This window comes from Myotis nattereri (assembly GCF_964212035.1).
Source record: "Myotis nattereri genome assembly, chromosome: 18".
Classification (NCBI taxonomy): Eukaryota; Metazoa; Chordata; class Mammalia; order Chiroptera; family Vespertilionidae; genus Myotis; species Myotis nattereri.
The window spans coordinates 20835335-20853805 of NC_138093.1; the positions used below are offsets into that span (position 1 = coordinate 20835335).

An 18471-nucleotide genomic window follows, 5' to 3' on the forward strand; every position below is an offset into this window, starting at 1 on the left:
GAGCTGCCTGCCTCTTCTACAGAGAGAGGCACAGGGCTCTCTGGACCAACTCTGCAGACTCTGGGACTCCATCACTGGGGGGAGGGGGCATTAGGCCATCCTGCTTATTAAGTCCATGCTTAGGCACTGTCTGCAAGAGCACCCTCTCCAATGCCCTCTCTCCTCCTCCTTACTTGTCTAGGGAGGACAGAGGTGACTCAGAGCAGAATAGCAGTGGGAAGAGCAGTGACTTTGGGATCTAGTAAAATCATAGTGAACCTTCCTCCCTCTTGTAGAGCAGGCCTGATCATTCCCTCTAACAAGAAATGAGCTTGGGGGTCATGGTCATTGTCACTTCCTCATTCCTATCCTTGTGCCACAATTAATAAAGTGAAGCTACTCACACTCGCTCAGTGAATTACCTAGCTGATTGTCCTCTGTGGAAATTACCTTTGTTAATAGCAAAGTGAAGGTCAGAAAGACAATCCGAGGCAGCCCAGAATGCTAACAGGATGGTGGGAAGGCAGATGGATGGGTGGTAGGGAGGAAGGCTTACTGGTGGGACTAAGGACAGGAAGGTGGCTGTTCTAGGTTTTCCTCCTTGGGAGTCATCCTGTTCCTACATAAAGTGTGTAGCTCCCTCTCTGCCTAGACCTGATGCTGGTGAATGGACCAGCTTAGCGGTGGGTGGATAGAAAATCCAGTGCAGAACTATGTGACAGTGTGATGCCAGCTTGCCTGGAGTTGGGGAGGGGTAGGTCTTCCAAATACCACACCCACCATCTTACCCAGCCCTTCAACCCAAGCCATTCCATTGGGGGCAGGCTTCTCCAGAACAGGTGAGCTATTCCTTAGCCATGGCTCTTCTTACAGGGATTCTCATACCATATGGATAAAGAAAATTTCACTTGATATAAGGCAATGTTCAGCCTTCCAGTTCAGTCTGGCAACTCACCGCTCACTCACTCACTCACTCACTCACTCACCCAATGCAGCCCTTAGTGCCCACCTATTGAGGGACATAGGCCCATGTATAACAGCCAGAACTTGGGGATTATGGAAACATGTTTCCACTTGTCTATGCGTTCTTGTGGCAGTGATTGGGGCTTATACTCTGTGAGTTCTGATTGCTCCTTGAATATTTGTTAAATGAAAAAATAAGTGAATGAATAATTAAGTTGGATGAATCCTAGCCCAGCAGGTGACTAGCTGTGTTACCCTGAATAAGTCATTTAAGCTCACTGGCCTGGGCTTCTTAATTTATAATATAAGGGTCCTCCAATCTCAAGGCTATACAGTTTGTTTTGCCTCAGGTTCACATTCGGAGAAGAAGGCAAATCACTAAAAGATGCTGTTTAAAGTAATTGTTTTTAACATTGATGCCATCTAAAGGGGTTTAACTCTATTTTCTGCAGTCTGTTGACATGCCCTCACAGGAGACACAAGGGCACCAAACTGGAGTCTGGAGACTCAAGGGTTAAAATCCTGTTTGGGCTACTCAACAGTGTGGAACCTTGGGGTCCTCCTTTGGAGAGTGACAGTACTGAGATTTATCTCAGAGAGTTACTGTGAAGGTGAAAAAGAATGATATTGGAAGTTGAACTTGGAAAACTGTTGTTCCTACCTTGTCTGGTCTTGTGTCCCATTCATGTACTGTGTCTATCCTTGCCCCTTGGTCTTTGGACCAACTCTGCAGACTCTGGGACTGAGGTACCTCCTTTTCTCTCAGTTCCCTCCCCATTCCATCCCACCCCTACTCATCCTTCAAGACCAATGTCTGGCTCTGGCTCACCTTCTTCATAAAGCCTTCCTTGACTACTTTAAGTTACAAATATCTCTCCTGTCTCTCACCCCACTGTATGTCAAGTCATTATCATACCAGCTCTCACTTGATTACTCTGAGATATATATATATGTATTAAGCCTAAGTATGCTAAATTCCCTTTAAGCATGTTGCTTATACTTTGGTATTCACATGGTAACCAGAAGAGAGCTAGAAATATACACTTTGAACCCATATGTATTACAGCATGTTGCCCCTTCTTTTTCTCAGAGTACCTTTCCCTCACTTCTCTTCCTGTCCACTTTCTACTTATCTTTAAGGACCAACTCGGTTGGTTTCTTCTCTGCTACTTCTTCCCTTGTTTTCTCTTTGTTTAAAACTATACTTCCCTCAGTAGCCATGACACACTGCTTCTGCTAGACTTGAATGTGTATCAGTCAGTTGTATATATACCTAACCCGCACTACTGGTATAGATGAGGACTTGGAGGAGGGTAGTTGATTGCAATCTCCTGGACAATACAGTATATAATGTGTGTATCTTTGTGCTCACCCCCTCTTCCCCTTAAAGCCTGAAACCTATCACTCATAAATTCTCTAATTTACTGAGTACCTGGTATGTGCCAGGCACTGTGTTAACAGCTGCTGACAATATGAGCTTACTTTGTGGAGCCTTTGGTGTGTGGAGGACCCAGACATTATATTCACAGCAAAGGATGGAATAGGGTGGCCTGCCTGCCTGCTGCTGAGCAGAGGTGCCCAGAGCTCGGAGAGGGGGTGAGAGGTATCAGGGCAGACTTCGTGGAAGAACTTTGGGAAAGGCACACTATGAATATTTGATGAACTGCATGGAATTGAAATGGTGGCTGCTCAATAAATACTAGTTCATTGGTTGATTGATTGTGGGAAAAGCCTTCGGAGATTCTGAGAAGAAAGGGCCTCAGGTCCCCATCGTTCTTATTACATAATTATTTCAGTGCATTTAAAGCTCCTCATTTTTCATCTTATACTTTAAACATCAGGGAAAAACTGATAGGCCAACTTTATAATATTTTAAAATGGCTCTGATGTTTTGGAATATTACATGGCTATAAGACTTTATGTATATTTAATATACTTAGTAAAATATGCAGTAAGCCCATGGCTGATTTTCTCTAAGGACTTCCTCAGTGCCGAGGTGGGACTTAAATGTTTAATACTAATAATAATACTCATAACTCATATTTCTCTAGTACTTTTCATCTTAGGGATCCGTGAAGCCTGTCAGCACCACAGTGATTGGCTGCATTTGGGCTCACCAGCAGTCTGACGGCGTCCACATCTGGTCTCCTGTCTCCCTCCAGGGAGGGGAGGGTCCAGCTTAAAGATCCAGCTTCCTCTGCCTATACTGAATTTTCTCTTCCCCGACGCAAATTCTTTCTGGCTCCCTCTGACAGACTGCCTCTGTGTAGAACTGTTGCTTCCAACCATGCCCCACAGACAGTCACTATCTTAGGACAAAGAAGAAAAGTGGTGTTATGCTCTGGGGGTGGGGGAACACATGCCATTCCTTTGGCTAGTCAGGACAGGACACAGAGCCTGAGATGGATGACTGGAGAGAGAAGGGCAAAGGGAGTCTCCCCTTGTTATGTAAACCCACGCTCTGCCCTTCCTGCTCTAGGTCACGGAGACCAGGACCGGCCCTCTGGGCTGCAGCAACTACGACAATCTGGACTCAGTCAGCTCAGTCCTGGTGCAAAGTCCGGAGAACAGAGTGCAGTTACTCGGTAAGCTGCACAGGGATGGTGTTCACACTCCTCACACCTGGTAAAAGGTGTGGATCCCCAGGGAGCAGGGAAAAGTCTTGCCGGCCCTGCCCATTTGCTCACCCCCTTTTAAGACAAGAATGACCGAGAGTTCTGGGATTAGTAGTTAACAACTTTCCATCATTCATTTGAGAAAACTTCTGACATGATTTGCCCCACACCCAAGACCAATGCTTATACCACTCAACACCCCGAATCCAAAAATGCTGTCACTGTCCTACAGCAACAACGCATCCATCTTTATATGCCTTGACCTGGTTCAGCGATCTCCTTTCTTGTCCAAAGAAGCCTCTGCTTTGTCCTGAGAACACACTGGAAACAGCTGGCCTTTGCAGAATGGTTATGGGGCCACCATCTCTAGCTCAATTAAGAACTATACAAACCGTGGGACTACTGGTTACCCTGAAAGTAGTGCCCTGCTTTCTGTTATTAGTCAGTGATCTTCCATGGGAGATCAAAGCTAGGAGGAGAGTGTGAGAGGAATGGGATCCTCAACTGAAGACAGAGCAGCAAGCAGGAAAACGGGAACGCCAGAGGAAAGGGAACTCCACTAGGTCAGGAGGCTGGAGATGGGTGGCATCACTCCTGCTGTCTGCCCCCTAGGCACGCAAACTGAGTCAGAGCTGTTTGCTAGTGGGAAAAGTTCATTTTTCTTAAGGCCTAACTGAATTGGACTCTGCTTAAGATATTATTGTCTCTGTATTATAAAATCAATAGCCCTCACCCAGGATCTACGATTACAAATTCCAGGCAACCTAAGCTGGATGCAACCCATAAATGCTTTAGGAATCAAGGAATAAATGATAAAGAGGAGTAAAAGACTCCTTATTTGGCACCTAAGGCAGTTAGCATCCCTCTTCTCCTCCATCCCTGGGTGGCCTGGGTTGGTGTCTGGAAATTAGCAACGAGGGAAGTTCAGAATGTCTGGTGGTTCATTTGGAATAGTTTATGCCATTTAATTTTATAGCCCATCACTCATGCAGACATTGCTCCGGGCACTTATTTTATAGCAGTGGGAAATGTTATGGTGAGGCAGAGGGAGGTGATAGGAGAGGTGAAAGGAATGGACTTGCAGAGGGGTGGGTGTTGAGAGCACGCCTATGGACAGGGAGTGTGGGGAGGGCAGTTCTAAGGCCCCTACAGGCACAACATCAAGGAAGGAAAATTCAGGAGCAGTCCAGAATGGGAGGGAGGCCTTAGACAAAAACACCAAACATCCACTGCAGCTGCAATTCTAACATATTTTGAATTGCTGAGACTGGGATATATACTTCGGGCTCTCTGATTGCCTGCCAAGGACAAGGTCAAGGGTGTGAAAATAAAGAGCTGGCAGACATTTGAGAAAAGGGGTGCATCATATACATAAGTCCCCATGTCCCTCACGCTCCTGACACAGGATCTCACAGTGTCCCTAGCGGGGGAGCCTCCGGCAGGTCTGACCTTGAACAAGCTCAGGCTGTGTCCCAAGGCATGCCTGTCCCTCACTCATCCCTTGATATGCTTCCAACAGCCACTCAGTGTGGCTTGAAACCAACTAGGGGTATCTTCTGCTACGACTGGTAAACGAATACCCACCACAGATGGGTGGGGAAACTGAAGCGTCAGTGGATTACAGCCAAGATCAGAGGATGCTAATTAGAAGAGAGCTGAGAGCCATTTGCATGTATCCAGGCCTGACTGATCTTGGGTATTTACCACCATCCTATTTTCGAATCTCCTCAGGAGTTAAATTACATTGAGATGGGGCAGCCAGTCCTGGTGGGACAAGGGCAGCGTCTGACACCAAGCAGACTTTACTAGTACTGTGATTTGGGCTGGTCACCGTGGCCACTGGGCTTGGATTTCCTCACCTCTAAGAGGCTTAGTATGACCACAACTGTTACTTGCAATTGTATATGGAAAGTACTTGGGGTAGTGCCTGGCCACTATATACCCACAATACCTGTCCCTGCCTCCTAACCAGGGCAACCTCTTCCATCCTTGGGACTGGGGTGGGAGGCCCAGAAGGATCAGCATTCAGTAACATCTTAGGATGCCTGCTGCTAATCTCAGTGAAGCTAGAAACAAGATGGTTATCAGAGACAAAGCAAAAAGCCCATCAAGGCTTGATTCCTCCCCCATGAGAGCCGTAAGCTCTTCTTTTATCTGAAACATCTTCCTGTTTCCATCCTAGAAATGCTGATGGGTAGCCAATAAGCCCGTTCATATGATGTGCACGCTCTCAATTTGGCTGATATAAGGGGTTCAACTAAGCCTTGGGCTTTGATGATCCTCATTTGCATTTTCAGATCCTCCCCCATCTGTCACTGGGGCAGCAGCAACCCTCTCTCCCAACCAGCTCAGCAGGATCAGGCCCTGGGGTGACCGTTCTTGGGCCCAGGATGCACAAGGAAGCAGAACCCTAGCTGAGCCTCCTGCAGCCTGGGGTGAGGGAAACTGAGCCCCACTGGTTCTGCCTGGCAATTTCCTGACATGTCCTTTCCCTAGGCCTGCAGGTGCTGCTGCCTGAGTACCTGCGTGAGCGCTTTGTGGCTGCAGCGCTGAGCTACATTACATGCAGCTCTGAGGGCGAGCTCATTTGCAAGGAGAATGACTGCTGGTGCCAGTGCAGCCCTACCTTCCCTGAGTGCAACTGTCCTGATGCGGACATCCAGGCCATGGAGGACAGCCTGCTGCAGATCCAGGACTCCTGGGCCACTCACAACCAGCAGTTTGAGGAGTCAGGTGAGCAGTCACCAGTCCCAGGTGTCCTTCCTGTTAATGGGAGGGGATGTAAGGTGTGGGGCAAGATCATGGGAACTCAACTTGGATCCTGGCTCAGCCACCTCAAGCAGATTCTATCACCACTCTGAGTCTCAAGTCATTTCTGTCTCTTCTATATGCAAATGGGCATACAATGTACCAAAGAGATGTGTTTGAAGGACTTAGTAAGCTAATGAAATATAAGGGAGGCATAGGCTCTGTCTGTTTTGTATGCTATAGGTTCCACAGTGCCTAGAACAGTGCCTGCACATAAGGTGCACAATAAATGGTTGCTGAATGAGTAAAATGAATAGAAAAGTTCTAGGAGACCCAGACATGCTAGGTATAACTAATACCCATGTAACCTTGAGACCTAGATTCTGAAGGACTTGGTTTTGCATCCTTGCTCTGTGTTACAGTCTGTGTACCCCAAAATTCATATGTTGAAAATCTAATGCACTCAGTGATGGTATTAGGAGGTGGGACTTTGGGGAATGATTAGGTCATGAATGGGATTAGTGCCCTTATAAAGGAGACCCAGAGAGATTTCTAACTTTTTCCACCATGAGAGGACACAGTGAGAAGTCAGCCACCTGCAGCCCTAAAGAGAGTTTCACTAGAACCTGGCCATACTGCAACCCCAATCTCGGACTTCCTGCATCTAGAACTGTGAGAAATAAGTTTCAATGGTTTATAAATCACCTAGTCTGTGGTATTTTGTTGTAGCAGCCCAAACAGACTAATGCACTCTGTTGCTGTCCAGCTTTATGACCTTATATTGGCCACACGGCTTCTCAATGCCTCGGTTTCCTCATCTGTTAGACAGAAAGTGATAATGACAGTTGGATAGAAGGCTTACAAGGGATAATTGAGATAAAATTAATGGGAAAAGAACTCTGCACAATTCTATTCATACATTTCAATACTAATGAATGCTAGTTATATGGATATATTTCAAAAGCATAATGTTAGATAAACCAGCAAGAGGAAGAGATATATACATATTTATATATAATATCTATATATAATGCTATAATATAATAATCTATTAAATATAATACACATTTAATACTATTTATATGGAGTTGAAGAACGTGCAAGTGAATACTTAATATTTTTATAGATAAATACACTTGTAGAACACGTAAAAAATATGTGATAACGATAAAGAAAACATCCAAGAGAATGTCCACATCTCGATGGAGAAGTGGGGAAGTCTGGGGTATTCGAGCGTATTTATTTGTCTTACTTCCTTTAAAAAAAATCTGAAACCAATATGGCAAAGGGCCAAATGCTAGGTAGTTGGCACATGGGAACTTATCCTGCTATTCTCCATACCCCTTTGTAGGTTAAATGTTTTATTAAACAGAATGATGCACATGATAGTTGTAAGTTTCACTACAGGAGTGATTCTCCACTTCTCTGCAGGGGATGCAGAACCAGATGCTTGCGAAGTCAGAATGAGCTGAGGCACCTGTCATTCCAAGTTCTAGGCAAGGCATTTAGCAGCTAAGAATATCCCACCCCAGTCTTCCAACCCCAGCTGCTATGGGCTACTGGGGATAGCTGTTCCGTAACTTTTAAGCGTACGGGAAATGACTTTGGGCTTTCACCACCATGAGTTGCTGCTGCTGAGTAAACAAGGACTCTCTGGATCTCCATCAGGAGACTGGTGGCTGCAGGTCCCATTAAAGCAGATGTGGACAGATCCCTGAGCATGAATTCAGAAACATGATGTGACCAGGAAGCCCGGAGAACATCTCAGACTGGCAGTAGGAGCTGAGAACCAGAAAGCACATTGCTTCTGGATTAGCTACAGGAAAGAATGGGTATCTGACCAAGAGTGGAAGCTCAAAAAAAGGAAGTATATCCCAGAGTAAAAAAAATAAAAAAAAATAAAAAAAAATAAAAGGATAGGGAGAGGGTGGCTGGTCTCAGAGACTGAAAGGCTTTCAGGAAGATTTCTCAGCTGGTGCTCTATCCTCTCTGTGTCCCCATTGGTTAGTCAGTTCTGGGCCATAGACACCAACCTCCAGCACTGCTACCAGCAGTGGGGAGCCAGCTTGGAAGGGCTGTTAACCCTTAAGAGTGCCGCATTTTCCATAAGGGTGCTATGGTGTCTTTAAAGACTGGCCTCAGACTGCATTGTGAATGACTTATAAGGAAGTAGAAAGGGGAAAAGGGATATGTCCCAAGGCCATTGGCCCCTTGGGGATATCAGAGATCTGTCTTGAAATTGAGAAGCATATTAGGGACAGGAAGGATGGGAAAGAATCCTGAAGCCATATTTTATGGTATATTAATTACTTCTCTATAAAGCTATTGAAAAATACATAAATAAAGGGTCTGGGAGAAGAATGCGAAGTCAGTGACTCTGAAGGGCTGGGGAGCAACCACCTGCCCCTCTGGGGGTGTGCATGGACCCCCTCAGCCCTGCCTGTGTCCTTGCCCACAGAGGAATTCCAAACCCTGCTGAAAAGGCTGCCTGACGACAGGTTCCTGAACTCCACAACCATCTCCCAGTTCTGGGCCATGGACGCTGGCCTCCAGCACCGCTACCAGCAGCTGGGAGCCAGCTTGAAAATGCTGTTCAAGAAGATGCATCGGATCGTCAGCCGGCTCTTCAACCTCTGCAAACGCTGCCACCGGCAGCCTCGCTTCCGTCTGCCCAAGGAGCGGTGAGCACCCCAGACCCCGGAGCCAGTGCTTGGCACCTCCCCAACAGCTAAGGTCAGGGAGGACCCTCTGCCCAACATGGGAGACCCAGGAATAGGGAGCTACACACATGGCTTTTTAGATGCTCCTGTTATCTTGACCTACTCATGTGTCATCCTCAACTATGAGATGTACCTAAAGTGAGCGAGTGAAAAAAAGAGAGGCTAATTGGACTTTTATATATAAATGATGGTAGAATCAAATGTTATCCTAATAATACTCCTATTCTCACTTATTTCCATTTTGATAAGACTTCTAGGAAAGAAAGGGGGGAGTCAAAGCTCATATACCAATTGCTTGGGATGAGAACTACACACATTGGATTATTTTGAACAGGTGACTGCTCCGAGTCACAAGAGAAAAGAGAGCTGGGGTCTTGTGTCTTCAGGGACAGAGTGGGGCTATATCTTAGGCACTCACTCATTCATCTGCTCATTGACTCATTTGTTCAACAAGTTTTTATTAAGTCCACATTGCATGTGCTTTGATTAAGCTGTGGGGGACATTTGGGAAGACTGAAAAAAATATACAGAAACATAAAAACTGAAAAATTGCAGCTATGCGGCAGCCACTTAAAGCCACTTCACTTCATGCTCATGGAGCATAAAGAAAAAACATGGTCTAGCAAAGGCCAGAGAGCAAAGCCACCATGGGGAAGGAGGAGCGGCCAGGCTGTAAGGGAGATGGAAAGGCGGGTGCATGTGAGCGAGGCATTCCAGGAGAGGGAGCTGCCCTGGCAACAAACCAGAGGCGCCACTCTACCCGAGGCACAGGTGAGAAGGGAGAAGAGGGGGAGTGCAGGCCAGCAAGGGTTTTCAAGACCAATTCATTTCTTGTTCAACAAATAATTATCAAATATTTACTGTGCACAAGGAACAATTCTAGCTCCTAAGAACACGTTGGCGAATAACACAGTGTCCCTACTCTCACGGCATCTGCAAGGAAGCCATCCATGAACAAGTCAGCACCAAAAGAACACAATAATTTCCGATCCTGATCACTGCTGTGGGTTCACAGAAACAGGGTGACGAGACAGAGAGTGACGGGGCGGTTCTTCTGAAAGGGAAGTCTCGGAAGACCTCTTTGAGGAGGCATTATCACAGAGCTGAAATTTTTTAAAGGAGCCATGTTAGAAAATTCCTATTCTTGGTGGAAGAGTGAGAGAAGCAGAAGGGACACAAAGGACAGCAACTAAGAAGTGGGGAGGAAGTCGGCAGGATGTTTGAAGGTGGAGAGCCGGCTGTGAGAAGATCTTATTTAGGAGGCTGGAAGCCAGATTTGACACAAAAGATGGGGCAGAGCTTCTGTAGGCTTTTGAGTGAGGGAGTGAGGCAGTACCTGGGAGGGATGAGCTTGGCGGCTTCCACTTCAAGGTTGATGTCAAATATTTCTGGGGCAGATCTGTCAGAACCTGAGTCCCAGGCCCTAGTCAGTAGGGTTTCCATCTTTTAGAGAATGTGGGCCTTTAATTTCCTGATCGCCTTCCCTGTCTGCTGGTCACTGTCCTGGTACCCTCAGGGAGGAGGGCGGTGTGTGGCGTCCTACGACTCTTGCTTCATTTCTGTCTCCTCTCCCAAAGGTCCTTATCCTTCTGGTGGAACCGAATCCAGTCCTTCCTCTACTGTGGAGAAAGCACCTTCCCTGGCACCTTCCTGGAGCAGAGCCACAGCTGCAGCTGCCCCTATGACCAATCTTCCTGCCAGGGCCCCATCCCATGTGCCTTGGGTGAAGGGTCTGCCTGTGCCCACTGTGCCCGGGACAACAGCACACGCTGTGGGGGCTGCAACCCGGGCTACGTGTTGGTCCAAGGGCTGTGCCGGCCAGAGGTGGCTGAGTCCCTGGAGAACTTTCTGGGGCTGGAGACAGACCTGCAGGACCTGGAGCTGAAGTACCTGCTGCAGAAGTGGGACAGCCGCATCGAGGTGCACTCCATCTTCATCAGCAACGACATGCGCCTGGGCAGCTGGTTTGACCCCTCCTGGAGGAAGCGCATGCTGCTCACCCTGAAGAGCAATAAGTACAAGCCTGGGCTGGTGCATGTGATGCTGGCCCTGTCCCTGCAGATCTGCCTCACCAAGAACAGCACCCTGGAGCCCGTCATGGCCATCTACGTCAACCCCTTTGGAGGCAGCCACTCTGAGAGCTGGTTCATGCCCGTGAACGAGGCCCACTTCCCGGACTGGGAAAGGACTAACGTGGACGCGGCTGCCCAGTGCCAGAACTGGACGATCACCTTGGGAAACAGGTGGAAGACCTTCTTTGAGACAGTCCATGTTTACCTACGGAGCCGAATCAAGTCCCTGGATGACAGCTCCAATGAGACCATCTACTATGAGCCCCTGGAGATGACAGATCCCTCCAAGAACTTGGGCTACATGAAAATCAACACCTTGCAGGTCTTCGGCTACAGCCTGCCCTTTGACCCAGATGCTATCCGGGACTTAATTCTCCAGTTGGATTACCCATACACTCAAGGCTCCCAGGACTCTGCCCTCTTGCAGCTCATAGAGCTTAGGGACCGGGTTAACCAGCTTTCTCCACCTGGCAAAGTCCGGCTGGACCTTTTCTCCTGCTTGCTCCGGCACCGGCTCAAGCTGGCCAACAACGAGGTGGGCAGGATCCAGTCCTCCCTGAGGGCTTTCAATTCCAAGCTGCCAAATGCTGTGGAGTACGAGACAGGCAAACTCTGTAGCTAATGGGGGGGGGGGGGGGCACTTCAGTGCTGGACAGGGAAGGGATCCATGCATCCAGGCACTCACCTTGGTGCCAACAAGGTGCTCCCTTGAGACTCTGCATCCAGCAGATGAGACCTCGGGGAATGGACTGACACAGGCAGGAGAGAAAGAAACAGCCACTGCACATGCACACATGCCGCGGGTGTGCGTGCGCATGCTCCCTCGGGGAGGCTACAACTCAGCAGCCTTGTGTCTGTAAAGTCGGTGCTTTCCAAAATGAATGCAGTTGAAGGAGAGGAGCCAAGGGAGAGATTAAGAAAAAGAACCAGCCAAACCATGAAACAAACAAATCCTTAAAAGTGATTCTTATCATTCAAGGAAGCAAGAGGGGACAAACGGGAGGGGTGGAAGCTCCTGCTCCCCCTCTGTGGAGTCACTTTTGTAGTCTTTTTAACCAGGTTTCTTGGTGTTTCGTGATTCCCACACTGGCTCCTACTTTTTGTACTCTGCCTCCTCTGAGCCCTCCCGGACGCTGACTGCTCCTCCAGGCGGCTCCTTTAGGAAACAGGGGAAGTGACACCAACTGAGGACACTCAGGTTGGGCAGGCGGTCTTGCTCCCCCTTCACCTCCCTCCCTCCCCCCTGGTCCCCTGGCTTCCTGGGCTACCCCAGTTTTGGGGCCGGGCTTGTTCCACGTCCCCACCCTGGTCCAGCCAGAGCTCCCTTCCTACAGCCCCCAATCTGTCCAAGAAAGCAGCTGTCCAGTCAGAGAGATGATGTCTAGGGAAATGTTCTTTTTTAAAAACAAAAACAAAAATATTTATTTTGTGATTGTTTTCCTTGTCAATCTGCTCCAGCCACATGAACATATGAGTAAAAAAAATTTAACTGATTTAATATATGTTTTTAAAGACCTTTATTAGGGGGGAAATGAGAGAGAAAAGAGGAAAAAATAGTATAGTTTCCTGGGTTGCCTGGATTTTTTTATTGCTCTGTGGGTGACACGTGGGTGTCCTTAGATGGTGGATATTGCTGTGTAAGAAGCTGGTTGACTAGTATATACACAAGTGAATGCATGCCTATCTTGACTGCTTGACTGGGTGTGAGGTGTGTGTGTGTGTGTGTGTGTGTGTGTGTGTGTGTGTGTGAGAGAGAGAGAGAGAGAGAGAGAGAGAGAGAGAGAGAGAGAGAGAGAATGAGTAAAGATTGGAATGAGACGGAGTAAGGCAGAATTCTCCCAGGTAATCTGGCTTCCCCTCTCCCTTTTCCCAGGAGTGAGGACTAACACGGGTTGTACACTATCAGGAGAATGAAAGTCTTTGCTCTTTAGGGGAACTGCAGCCTTTATGCTGGGCAAATGCTGGCTAAAGGGGGCACCTCTGCTAACACTGCTGCAGACATCAGGAGAATTTTCCACACTCTGCATCTTAAAGTCTGGGATCGCCCTTTGAGGACACTGGGAAAGATGCAGACTTGGCACGAGTTTCCTCCATTCGGTCTGATCACCACCTTCCCAGCCTGAAAAGCAGGTTTGACATACGCCACACAGGGCAGTGCCTCTTCTCTCCTTAGTGCCTTCCCCAGGAGGTATGGAAATCGCTTCACAGCAAATCTTTTAAAGAACCATGTCTCTCTGTCTATTCCCCACATGCCCTGAGCACAATGTGTAGGCATGACAACCCCCATTTTATTCAAGCGGAAGTCACCACATAAATACTAAGTACCTCATTCTGTACCTGTGGTACATCTCAGTTGGTACAAAATGAACTGGGAGACAATGAGAGGATGGTCATGTCTATCTGCCCAAGAGCTTCCATGTTTGTCACTGCATAGAGAAGAATCCAGCATTTTATTTAATACCTGAACCATTTCTCTGTTCACGAGGACCTGAAATCCCAGGCAGATAAGAAGCCTAGGGCATTTCTTTCTTCACAACTCCCTGAAGTCTTCTAGGCTGGGAATGCAGAGTGATGGATGAACTAGGGACGAACAGTTATTGCCCATTTCTAGTTCAGCCACTACTTGCTTGGGGGTGGGAGGGTGTGTCTCAAGCTCTTTGTCTGTGGGATATGGAACCAGCAGATCATCTTCATCAATAAGGCTGTGGATGTACCAAGACTGCTTCTAGAAGGCAGATGGAAGAAAAGGAAGAAATAAAGAATGGACAGGATTCCTGAAGGGGCTGTTAAAGACTTAATACCATGAATTCAGCATAGAATTTCTCAAAAAAGCTAGGCTAAGAAATGCCATAATAATAAAAGGATGCCACTGGTCAAAATTGTCACTTTCAAAGTCTATAGTACCCAGATGATAGGAAACAACTATTCCCAGATATAGTCACAAATAAAGAATTGTCACTAATTAATAGTGGGTTGTCAATGTTGGTGAACTCCCTGTGGAATTAAGAGTCAAATCACAGTTCAGTTACTGGCTATAACAATCAGGAATTCAAGCCTTAATTGTCACCCTAAAGAACTAATACATCAAATGTAATCTGTTCTAATGCTTGAGACTAATACCTCTAATACTAAATAATATATTTAATGCCTGCTGCTAATAATATAATGCCATGCTCTGCAGGCCTACTCACACTCACACAGCCAAAAACGTAAATGAAGTCTGTTTCAAATACTGGGTATCACATATATAGTTCACATACAGTTCTTGGCTTCTTTTCACAAATATGAGAACAGTCATCATGTTGGGCAGAGCCGCCTTATGTGTAGATGGAATGCATTGCTACGTGATGTCCTGCCCCAAATATCATCGACAAAGTCCATAATTCCATCATGCAAGTCTATTTATTCTCTTGCACAAGAGGGGTCTTCCTTTTTTTGCCATTATGTTTCATATGAAAACAAAAATGCCCTTAGAAGGAAATAAATCTTAGAAGTTAACCCACTGGCAAAAGAGAGGATGCAATTTTTGGAGTTGGAAGGTTTTTAGAGGTCATTCAGTCAACTTATTTCTGATGTGAGGAAGGAGAGGTGACAGAACTTGCCCAAGGTTCTATGTATTAGCAGAACTGGTAATAGCACTGAATCTGCTTTTTTCTCTACCTCTCTCGCTAGTACATCTGGGTGTTGGGTGATGACAGGCACCCAGTGTGGGGCTTAGGAGTGTGAGGGTGGAGGAAAGGTGATTTCCCTGGAAGAAGAGGACTACTTAGAGGTGGGAAGAGCTTCACATCTTTCCCTGGTATTGGTTCTAGCAAAAGTAACCAGCTTCTCTAACAGGCAATAGAAAAAGACTGAAGTTTCTCCCGGGACAAGCTTTCAGCACAGCCTAGACATATTTCCATCCAGGTTGGATCTCCTTACTGGATTCCTGATGACTCTATCAGCTACATGTTTTTTAATTACAATATCCTGCCTCTAATTTATTGATGTTTTCTATAGATCACCAATTAGAGTTTGAATATCTTTACAAATCTGCGTAACAACTTTCTTGGGAAGGCTAGAGGTATCCGGGTACCACCAACACCAAAGGGCTTAGGTGGTGCAGTCAGCATGTCAAGTGTATGACTGGAGTCTAGGCCATGTCAGAGAAGGGGAATGAGGCAAGTTCTGCTGTACAGAGTTCTCACTCCTTCTAGCAGTAGAGTGAGCATGTGGGCCAAAAGAGCCACCCAAGACAAAGCTGTGGCTGGCACTCCTGGACTGGAAGGACAGGTGGAAAATTCAGATAGTGTGACTGACTGTAGACACACACCTTTCTTCTGGTTCTGCCTCCAGCCATCTCTACACCTGTGAGCAAGTCATTCCACTTCTCCCATTTTGCTCCCCTGTGTATGAGGGAGTTGGATATTCTACCCAGGTACTGGGGGGTCCTTCGGGTACTATCCCTTTAAAAGCAGTATGACCCAGCCCAGACTGGTTTGGCTCAGTGGACAGAGTGTCAGCCTGCGGACTGAAAGGTCCCAGGTTCAATTCCAGTCAAGGACATGTACCTTGGTTGTGGGCACATCTCCAGTAGGGGGTGTGCAGGAGGCAGCTGATCGATGTTTCTCTCTCATCGATGTTTCTAACTCTCTATCCCTCTCCCTTCCTCTCTGTAAAAAAATCAATAAAATATATTTTAAAAAAATAGTATTACCCAGGAGACAGTCTGGGAAGTTGGACAGACCTGGATTTGCATAGAGGCTCCACATTTACATTTAAGTGACCTTAATTCTTGACCTGTCCCCTTATCTGTAACCCAACTACTTCATGCCCACCTCCTTAAGATTTTTCTTTTTTTTCCTCTTTCTGAACACTCACCTCCCTGCACACTTTTGCTCTATACTCTCCACAACCCATGTATATCTTCAATTCTCCAAACATCAAGCCTGTTTCTTCTCTTTCTCCTTCCCTCCTTCCTACTTTCCTTCATTCATGTTTTAAGTGCTAGGCACTAGGCTAAAGTGTAGGGTATTGAACACTCTTTGAAACATGCTTCCGGGCCATGAAGAATTGCACAATATAATGTGGGGGGTGGGGTGCATGCACAAATCAGAGAGGTGCATTCTCTAGTAGAGATGTACAAAGTACTGATGGTGCACAGAAAAGTCACTCCCTGGAAGAGACACTAATGACACTTACTGTGAACCTCCTAGAACTATAGAAGCAACACCCCTGATGTTTTACATCAGATGTTTTACATCTCAGTGGAGGGAAAGACTAACATATAACATGTGCATCCTTCCCAGAGAGCAGAAAAGTGCAAGGATGGCAGCAGAGCCCCACTGAAGTCACATGTTATGTCTGGTCGGTGCCCTTATTTCTAACTCCTGAGCCCCATGTCAGCACCAAGGCATTCAGTTTAAGGCATGCTCAAGGGGCTGCCATGGGAGGTCTGTTTAGTAGCAGAGCTGCTTCCACCTCTTGAGAGTACAATGGTCTCAAAAGAGTGCTTTCTGACTTAAACGTGCATATGATTCACCTGCAGATTCTGATTCAGCAGGTCTGGGTGAGGCCCCAGATTCTGCACATCTAATAAGCTCCCAAGTGATGCTACTGCTGCTGGTACGTGGACCACATTTTCAGGGGCAAGTTTCTTAGGGAGTCTGCCTATTAGCTTCCTGCAGCATCAGCACTCTAAACCAGGAGCCTCCCAGAAGCACGGGGGTTGAGAAACAGAAAGGTTAATCATGTCTGGCTAGGAGGTGAGGACCTCACTTATGAAAATCTTGATGCTCTACTGGCCTTTCATCTTTCAACCAATTAGGAGCCAGGTGTCTGACCTCTATGTACCAATAGAGCAAAAAAGCAGAGAAGGGAGAAAAGAAAGGAAACAACCAAATCAAAATTCTGTGGACTGAGAGCTAGCTTGCTTATGAATGCGTTTACAGCAGAGCAGTCCCACCGACCGGCTAAATCATGCTGGCAGAGTAAAAGGTCTTTTTTCCCTAAGCCTATCAGAGTAAATCTGTTCAGAAGTGGGAGAGGGAGTACCTGCCACTCTGTGGAAACACACATCAGACGAGACGATTAAATTTATACCAGCAATGCGCAAGCACCCAGAGGCCCCAGACTTCAGACTGGACCTCCAGGCACCTCATCGAAGAAATAAAATGAATCACTTTTGTTTTCAGCTCTGTCCTCCTCCCCTTCAGCCTGTATGATTACTACTACCCTTGCATCATTAATAAAAATAGCCACCGGAATTTATGGAGGGTCATTCTTCCAAGGATCTCAGAACTTGGAGGAATAAATCAATCAATGTTATTTATTGAGCATTTTCAGCCAGTAGATGTGAGGCATAAAGCACACATGTATTTAGTAGGCACACTCTCTTAATTCAAAATTTTTGCAGATGACTTAAAAAGTGAAACTTGGGTAGGGAAGAAGCTGTACAGCTAAGTGAAAACAGAAGCTGGACTTAGAATGCTTTATGGAGTCAGACTACCTTGGTTCAAATCCCGTCTCTGTCATTTACACACTGGGAGAAGCAGGATATGTCATCAAATCTTTTTCAGCCTCAGTCTGCACATCTGTGTAAGAGGGACAATAGCAGTGTGTATAGCATAGGGTGTTGTGATGGTCAAATAAGGAAAGACATGTAAAGGATCTCGACAGGTTCACAGTACATGCTCAGTAAGTGTGGGTTGTTTTTAATGCATTAGATACTTTCTATGTTTGGGGAAAAGGAAAGGGAGGGGAAGGAAATAGAAGTAAAGGAAAAGCAAAGAAATATCCATGTTATTCACTTGCTGAAGAAACCTCTTCCTTAACAAAGAGACATTTATCGCCTGGGCCATTACAGAAGGGTCATTCGATAATATAATGGAAAAGGTCTTCAATTACAACTTTGTGGCAGACTTAGATAAGCCATTCAAATGGATATTTTTATACAGACCCTCCATAAAAGCAGAGAATAAAATATTATAACATCACTCCTCACCAAAATGCCCGTGGCTGGCTAGGTCGTGTGGCCCAAGAGCATTGTTTCTGATGATGTAACTTATTACTGTGATCGAGCCTGGAGTACCTAAGCCAATGGCTAGTTAATGCGCCCATTAGACTGTCCCTTTCCAATAGTGCATATTAAGTGCACTTTTAGCAAATTCTAGATTGTAGTCAACTCCTGGCTGAATTCTTTGATGAGGAGCCAGGGCGTAGTACTGACATACGTTTTTTAGATACAGACATGAGGGAGGCAGAGTTTTTATTCCAGTTGTATTAGAAGTATAAGACTTGGGTAGGCAGAAAGGTGGAGAAAATATTCTAAGAAGAGCATATATCTGGGCACATATTCAAGGACATGATGAGGGTTCAACTTAATGTTCACATTCT

The 18471-nt window shown here is 46.4% G+C and overlaps 1 protein-coding gene across 1 annotated transcript in view; it reads left to right on the forward strand.

The window, feature by feature from the left end:
• The window catches only part of BRINP2 (BMP/retinoic acid inducible neural specific 2), an 84699-nt gene extending 72182 nt beyond the window's left edge, over window positions 1–12517 (forward strand). The window contains exons 5-8 of the mRNA XM_081112187.1: window positions 3422–3527; window positions 6054–6290; window positions 8764–8986; window positions 10603–12517. Of these exons, the coding sequence (XP_080968313.1) occupies window positions 3422–3527; window positions 6054–6290; window positions 8764–8986; window positions 10603–11719 (1683 nt within the window). The 3' untranslated portion in view covers window positions 11720–12517. The remainder of the gene's footprint in view (window positions 1–3421; window positions 3528–6053; window positions 6291–8763; window positions 8987–10602) is intronic.
• The last annotated feature ends 5954 nt before the right edge of the window (window positions 12518–18471 follow it).